This window comes from Gastrolobium bilobum, unplaced genomic scaffold (assembly GCF_033153095.1).
Source record: "Gastrolobium bilobum isolate Gb01-03AN ecotype WA unplaced genomic scaffold, APGP_CSIRO_Gbil_v1 utg82674, whole genome shotgun sequence".
Taxonomy (NCBI): Eukaryota; Viridiplantae; Streptophyta; class Magnoliopsida; order Fabales; family Fabaceae; genus Gastrolobium; species Gastrolobium bilobum.
The window spans coordinates 1-8,348 of NW_026897937.1; the positions used below are offsets into that span (position 1 = coordinate 1).

Here is an 8,348-nt window from a genome sequence, read left to right on the forward strand (position 1 = left end):
TGAAAACATTATTGTATTATGTTTTTTTTATTTGGTATTGTGAAGTTAATTATTAATGTGTAAGTTCTGTTGTATTTGATATATTATTATTGCTTAAGACTTATAATTGCACACAAATTGTATTCTGTGATTGCACACAATTTGTATTTACAGGATAATGGCACGCACCAAAAGATTCATTGCTAGGAGCCAATCCACAAGCTCTACTGCTCATGCACTTGAAGATCATATTGGGCAACCAAGTATTAACCATGGATACAATTCAAACCCAATCGGTACTAGTCAAGGAATAGATACTCAGCCACATGAATTGGCAGTCCAACAAGAACAAATTTCAAGCCAATCTCCACAAGGTTGTGGTCCATCTCAGCCATCCAATGAAAGACCACCAACAAACCCTCCGAAGAGAACATGCAACAAATATTGGGTTGTTGATGTCGTAGCTGATAATGGTTTAATTGATGAGGAACGATTGCGGGTAAGGGATGTTTTGGTACTTCCACGTCACAAGAGAGTTGTGTTGGAATGGAATGAAGACAAACAACCTGTTGGAGATTCGTGTGGACTTCTCCATGGTTTTTTGGGACATATTGCATGTGATCCCAAAATATTCCCCATATGTTTTGATAGGTGGCCTAATGTACCTCCGGTGTATAAGGAAAATACTTGGAAGAGCACTATTAAGGTATAAATGATCATTAAATTTCCTAAGATATACAATGATTATTTTTTTTCCAGAAATAATGTCGTTGTATAATTTTTTTTTTATTCAGCCAAAATTTGTACTGGAGAGTGAATACCATTACAACTATTGTATGCAAAATATGGGAAAGAAATGGAAGGATAACAGGTATAGGATTTGCCATGAATTTTACAAGAAGGACAAGACGTATGAGCAAAACATTGAGAACTATCCTCAAGGCATCACAAGAGAGAATTGGGCTGGGTTTTTGCAATATAGATTAAGTGAGAAAGGGAAGGTAATATGAGGAGTCATACATATATTGTTGCATTATTTTTTATTTGACCTAAATATTTAAATTATTTGGACAATGCAGAGATACAGCGCAATAAATACTGCAAATAGAAAAAAACAAAAAATCCCACATACACTTGGATCAAAAACCATAGCAAGGCTGAAGAGGGAGCTGGTATGGTCTTTTGCCAATTTTTTATATGACTCTAATATTCTTTTAATATATAACTCATTCACATTTTTGTCATTACTGCAGGAAATACGAGATGGCAAAAAATATAGTAGGGGTGAAATGTATCCTATTGCTCACACAAAAAGGGATGGAAATTTTGTTAATGAAGAAGCTATGCTGAAAAATGTATGAAATTCTTGTATGCTGTTTTAAACATCATTTATATTATCTTTATATTATAAATGTAAACTATATATCATGTTTATATGTAGGATCAATTATTAACACAAATGCAAGAAGGATTGTCTGATGAAGAGGCATATGTACACGTTTTTGGGAAGGAACACCCAGCCGTGTTAGAGGTATGGGATTTGGGGTGGTTCCATCGCAGTACCGTAGATCGTCTAACAGTTCGGGATCGTCTTCTTCTACTGTTCCAACGCCAGCTGAATACAACGCCCTCAAAGAAGAATTGGAAAGTATAAAAGGCAAGATGGTAGAATATGACATGATGAAAGAGCAAATGGCATTATTTATGCAAAGTTTAGGAGCTCAAATACCATCTAATTTTTCATTTAATCAGGTAAATGTTGCATTTTGTTTTGCTAAATAATTACTGGGTATTTTGTTTGGATGAAGATACATTGTGGTATTTTTGTTTTTTGAAATCTTTTTCTTTTTTGCCCTCTAGTGTAAGGACATTTTGAAATTGCTGAATATTGAAGAATGTCTAGTTAAATAGGGGTTGAGGACTCTGGGAGAGATGAGGTGTGGTTTTTGCAATAGTTAAATACGTGTACAATTTAATTTGGTGGAGTGATTGTTAAATCATTTTGATTCTCTTTAGAGTGCTGCCTCAGTTTTAAATTATTTGTTAACTGTATCAATGCATATGGATTCATAAATAATGTGGAGAATTAAAGACTGGTTGTTGTTGTCCAACATTTATATATTAGCTTATTGTCATAGTGATATGATGGTGGTGGCTGTCTTAAATTATGAATGAGTGTTAGTAACTAAATTATTTTATCAGTTGCATTGAATTGTGTGACTGAGTTCATCAATCAGCCTTAAAGTAAAAGTGAATCTAGTTTGGTAATTGAAATATTATTTTTTTATATCGTTGCATCTGCATAATATGTGAAACTTGTAAACTTGGCTATGGCTAATATATGCTTCTTTTTTCCATTGCATTAGACTCCAGACTTGGGATCTCCGGGAGTTAGAAGATCCTCTAATGGTAGTCATGACCCACATTGTGAAGAACCAAATTCATCACCTCTACCACCAGCACCAGAATTTTAAATTTTATATTAGGATATCTATTTTGATGGAAATCCATATATGAACACTTTTTGTTTCCTACATATGGATGTAGTGTAGATGACATTGTGCATGGATTTCTTCCTTGAATGGTTGTAATTTTCTCGATTTTAAACTCCTATGATATCTCTAGATTGTTGTTTCCTGGATATTAAGTAGATGACATTGTGCATGGAATTTTTTTCAATGGATGGTTGTTAATTTTCTATAACTGTTGACCATTTCTAGTTAAGTCTCTATGGTTATGGATGTAAAATTTAAATATGCACTTTTAGCTAAAAGGTATGTATATTTACCTTTTCATACTCCTTTTTTTTAATTTTAATTAATTTTTTATTGGACATTGTAATAAAAATGACGTAAATTTATTTTTATTGAAAATGATTTTTACATACCAAATAAAATAGTACTTTTTTATAAACAAAATTGTAAATAATTCTAAATAAATATTTTTTTCTAACAAAAACCTGCCAAAATTACTGAAGAAAATAATTTAAAAAAAAAATCGCAAAAATAACTGTTTATTGCAATTGTCACCTTTTTACACTGCAGGCGGTTTTAGAAACCGCTTGGAAATTATTAAATCAACTTTTTCAGAACCGCCTGCCACTCCGCCTGAGATAATTCATTATAGGCGGTTTCCCAAACCGCCTTAGAAGGATTGACCAACATATTTAAGTGATATTTTAGGCGTCTGCAGCCGTCACGTCAACCGACGAAAAGTTCTTCTGGCGGCTTGTCCAGCGGTTTGCTATAACCGTCGACGTATGACTGCGCGACTGTGTTATCTCAGTCGGTTTACTAACCGTCGGACTCAGCAAACAGAGGCGGTTTTAACCGCCTGAGTTTGTAAAATGAACCGCCTTTACATGCCTAGTTTCTTGTAGTGTTTGAACCAAATTATAAATATTTGAATCAATATTTTTCTTTATTTCTTTTTTTTTTTGTCATTAAAATTGAACCAACTTATAAACAATATTTCAGAACATTATAAGCTAATGGCTTATTTAATTTTTTAGTTGTGTATATTTATTTATTTTTGATTAACTATAATTGATTTTTATATAAATTACTATGAGATTAGTGTTTATTCTTTTAGGATATAAAATTGTGTTATTTTAATTAAAATTACTGTGTTTTTATAGTGAGAGAAATAAAAATTATGATGGAAAAAAAATAAAATATATATTTTTTAATGCAAAAAGTTCACCAATGTCCCTTGGTTTGTTTCAGAATCACTTATGCTCCTGTGATTTTTTTTCATCACATATGCCCTTGTGGTTTGTAAAAGGGTATGTTTTTTATCACATATGTCTCTGTGGTTTTTTATTTTTTACAAAGTACAGGGGCATATGTGATAAAAAAACCACAGGAATATAGGTGATTCTGAAGCAAATCACAGGAGTATTGGTGAACTTTTCCCTTGTTTAATTTATATATTAAATAATAAATATTAATTTTAACTAAGATAATTATCCTTTAAAAAGACCTCAATTATTATTAAAATTATTCCTCAAACGCGCCCAACCTAGACAACACAATTTTCTTATATACGGACAGAGACCAAAAAAATAGTTTTTCTTTGAACGAAAATCTTATTGGGCCGTCTCGGTAAGAAACCAGCCTGACCTGACCGAAAATATTAGAATTGGGCCTGGGCCGAAAAAATTAGCCTGCGCAGATCCAATGCATGATTTTTTATAATAATAATTTCAGCGTAAAAAATAGAGGTAAAAATATTTATGATTTTAAATGAGACGAAATTATCACATTTTAAGATAGAGATAGACATAAAAAAATATTTTTTTATTTAAATTTTAAATTAAAAAAAAATCACTTACCTTCTATCTCTCGTAATTTTCATTCCTTCTATTTATCTCTCTTGATATCAGATAACGTATGACTTATGTCATTTATACAAACATCAAACCCAATAATAGATCTCCAGATTTTGCTAAGGTTTCACAATTGTTTAATTTGTTTTCTCTTTATATCTAAAACAGGGCTCCGAAATTTTCAAAACCTAATTGAAATCTGAAGAAGAGAAAACTGAATCTTTTGCATCGAATTGAGTTGGGAGGACCTCAATCGAAACCGGACGCTGGTGCATCGCTCAATCGTTGGTGAGTCCAACTCAGATTCCTTCTCTTCGTTTCTCAGCTTTCTCTCTTTTCCTTTGTATTCGAAACCCCATCTATGCTATCTGCGATTGTTTGTTTTCATAATAAATTGGTGTTAGGTTCATTTTTCTCAAACATGATATTTCGTGATTTGGACTCCACAAAATAAAAATAAAAATAGAAAATAAAAAATTCAGGCTATGGAATTTGGTTTATGCGTTTCGGGCATTTTAGGCATGATGGTTTTGGGTTGCTGGTGAGGGAAATATTTGTTTTTGGATTGGGATGGTTCTCGCGTTCAAAGATGTCGGTGCTGCAGTGACATGAAAAAATTGATTTCACGCGCCTGAGCCGCCTGAACCGTTCCTTTTATTGTTATTTGAAGATTGTAATGGAATGATTCTATGTTCCCAATGCATATGAAGCCTCATGGGATTTTGTATTGTGAAAAACTATGCGAATTAGCTAATTCATTCTGTATCTCCTTTGAGAATCGGAACCAGTTTTTTATTTTTTATTTTTTTAAATGATTTGTGAGGTATTTAATTCTTCATTTCCGTAGCACTTAGAGGATACCCACAAACTGCAATCAGAAAACACAATGAAATAAGAAACTTGAAAATATCCTGACAGTTGTGCATGTTAAGTAATTATCCGAGGTACTTTTTTTTTAACTTTTGCGTAATACAATTAGCTTTGACAACAAATTTTAAAGAAAAGTGAAGATAATTCAAAGTTGAGGGGGTTGATTCCTAAGGTTTGAAGCTTTTACTAAGTTTATCCACACGATGATAAGTAGTGTGGGAGCATGTGGAAGGCTGCGTTTTTTAAATTTATAAACTTTCAGTTCCACAAGACTACAAACTGAGGGGGATAGTAGCTAGCTAGAATCTGCACTGTCTCTAGTAGATTTTTCGAAGAGGCTGATCAAATGTGCAATTGCTACGTTTTTCAAGTGTAACTTGGTCCCCACCTTTGATTATTTCTACCACCCAGTTAAACATCTCCTTTCATTACGTTATGTGCTCTCTCCCCTGTTACCAAGTTTGATAATAGCGCTGGTGAGGATAATGAATTTTGGTCAGCATTCATAAAATGCATTTTCTAGACATCGAAAATAGTGCTAGGTGCAAATTCAGTATCAATTGCTAATACTCTGAAACATAAGTATTTATTAGAATATTACTAATTTATATTGTAATTAACCTTTATCAGTAATTTATACAAGGTATATGCTACTTGTCTGGGAGCTACCATACTAGCCTATATTTGTTGAAAATTTTTGTACTAGGGAAATATCTTGCCTAAAACGTTGACTAAGAAACATTTACGCGCACTGCCAAATATTACTTTCAGGTTCCCAGCTTCTACTACTATGATTCTCCCCCCCTCCCTTTCTTTTCTTTAAATTGTGAATACAAGTTCAGAATTATTGATTTAGTTTTGTCCATGAAATTCTCGTATTTTTGCTTGATTATTATTATGTTCTAACCATTTAAATAGTCCTTGCTCTGAATGGATTTGTTGAAAATTTGATTACTGATAGAGCCCAATGGCGTAATTTGATTTATGTGACTGACCCCTTCTAGTATAATGCTTCGACATCGTGGTGGTTGTTGTCATTGTTTGTAATGTTGTAAAAGTTAAAACCGTTGGACTTGTAATGTCTTTGCTTGCTGGTTTTTTTTTGCCTTGTTTTGGTTCCTGATAATTAAGTTGCCCCTTTTCTTCCCAGGTTAGGGATTGACATTTGAAATCTCAAGATGCCGGCTACAGCAGGTAGGGTTCGCATGCCTGCGAACAATAGGGTCCACAGCAGTGCAGCCCTTCAAACCCATGGCATATGGCAGAGTGCCATTGGCTATGACCCTTATGCACCCAATAAGGAAGACAAGAAGGATACTTCACAAAATCTGCCAAATGCGGAACCTGATGCTGAGAATGCATATGCCAGCTTCCAGGGGCTTCTACAGCTTGCTAAGATAACCAATGCTGATGTAGATGTGTCCCGTGGGGCCTGCAAGAAATGTGGGCGTGTTGGGCACCTCAAGTTTCAGTGTAAGAACTATGTGAAAATCAAGGATGAAAATGAGGAGAAGGATCCTGATGCCATGCAGCCTCTGGGGTTGGTTGGATTGGATAAAAAGTTGAAGGGAAGGGCTGAGAAGGTGGATAGGAGAAGCAATGTTGAGAGCTCAGAAGAGGAGGAGGAGGAGGAGGATAGTGAGAGTTCAGATTCTGAGATTGATTCAGAGATTGAGAGAATTATTGCTGAAAGGTCTGGGAAGAAAATTAGTGGGAAGGGAGGTTCTTCTAGAAAGAAAGGGGATTCGGATGATGATGGGTCTGACAAAGATTCTGGCAAGAAGAGAAAAAAGAGAGGGAGGTCAAAGCAGAGGAGGGGGAAGAGGGAAGTGAGTGATTCAGATGATTCAGGCGAAAGGAGGAGGAAGAGAAGGAGGGAGCACAGGAGGAAGAGGGACAAGTCTTCAGATGAGGATGATGAGTATAGGCGCAGGCGAAGAAAGAGTAGGAAGGAGAAGAGTAGAAGGAGAAGCCGTCTATCAGATTCTGATTCTGAAACATCTGAGGATTCTGCTATACGGCACAAGAGGAAAAGCAAGAGAGCCTCATCATCGTCGGACACTGATTCGAGTGGATATAATAATAATTCAAGGATGGGTAGAAATGTCAACAAATCAGAAAAGAGGAGACGCCACCGTAGGGATGATGAATAGAGTGGCAAAATCGGTGCAGTAGTCAATTATATGTCCTTTGATGATTCTAAATTTTCATGTATCAAACACTTCATGCTTGTCTGTTATTGTGCGTTGCTTTGCGCTTGAGTTTCAGAATTTGCAGAATTTGGATGTTCAATAACTGTATTGATTTTTCTATACTTTAGAGTGATATTAAATCCGCCGTTCATTGATTTGGTTGATGTATTGAGTTATTGGTTTAACTGCATGATTTGGTAAGTATATGCAAAATATAGAATGTATATTAAAAAAGTTATAAACATACTCAAATACTTGTAAGAAAGAATATCAATTTTAAATATTTTAATATAAAAAATAATAAATCACATATTATTATTCAGTAAAGGATCAAACAAATATAATAATGTTTGTGATATTGGTGCTTTATGATCAGTAAACGATATTTTTAATTATAAATTGAATCAAAATTTTTTGCATAGTGCAAAACAAAGATAATATTAGTGCTGTAGGTACATAATCTATGTAAATCAATAAGTAATAAATCACTCAAATATTTCAAAAGAAAACAAATCATTTGTGAATTTAAAAGAAAGAGGAAAGCCCCTTTTATCTCCCTAACAAAAAACACGGTTTCCATTTTTGTTCTTTACAAAAAAAATTCATATTAGTCCACTTTTAGTGATTAAATTGGGCCTTCTTTGAATTTACGAGGGATCACATTTTCAAAGAACTGAAATTGTAGGGGATCAAAAGTTGACTTTTTATTTGTAAGGGATGAAAGTGGGGACCATATATTTTGTCAGGGACCCAAAAAGGATTTTACTCTAAAAAAAATGGTATCCTTTATTTTTTTTTGGATTTTTTTTTTTATGAATCGGTCGGGTCACTAGTTGAATTGACCAGGTCATTAGTTTTCTCAAAAATCGGTCGGGTTGCACCGATTCTGTTACTTGCCCGATCCAACATGAAAACCAGACATGTCATATGACCGATTTGCCGATTTTCGGGTCGACCGGGTTTTTTCAACAATGCTTTAG

The 8,348-nt window shown here is 34.1% G+C and overlaps 2 protein-coding genes across 3 annotated transcripts; both read left to right on the top strand.

Annotated features, from left to right (window-relative positions):
* Window positions 1–157: 157 nt before the first annotated feature.
* Window positions 158–2,453, top strand: LOC133311598 (uncharacterized). The gene is made up of 6 exons (XM_061512662.1): window positions 158–685; window positions 774–980; window positions 1,059–1,151; window positions 1,233–1,334; window positions 1,421–1,510; window positions 2,346–2,453. Exons 1-6 carry the CDS (start codon window positions 158–160, stop codon window positions 2,451–2,453), a joined length of 1,128 nt encoding a protein of 375 aa, XP_061368646.1.
* A 1,981-nt stretch (window positions 2,454–4,434) lies between these two features.
* Window positions 4,435–7,509, top strand: LOC133311588 (CAX-interacting protein 4). Of its 2 annotated transcripts, none has more exons than XM_061512649.1 (2): window positions 4,435–4,594; window positions 6,327–7,509. In XM_061512649.1, the coding sequence occupies exon 2, from the start codon at window positions 6,355–6,357 to the stop codon at window positions 7,327–7,329; it is 975 nt and encodes a 324-aa protein (XP_061368633.1). In that variant the 5' UTR covers window positions 4,435–4,594; window positions 6,327–6,354; the 3' UTR covers window positions 7,330–7,509. The 2 variants fall into 2 exon arrangements, with proteins under 2 accessions (XP_061368633.1, XP_061368634.1); XM_061512650.1 differs by having other exon boundaries at window positions 6,332–7,509.
* Window positions 7,510–8,348: the final 839 nt, after the last annotated feature.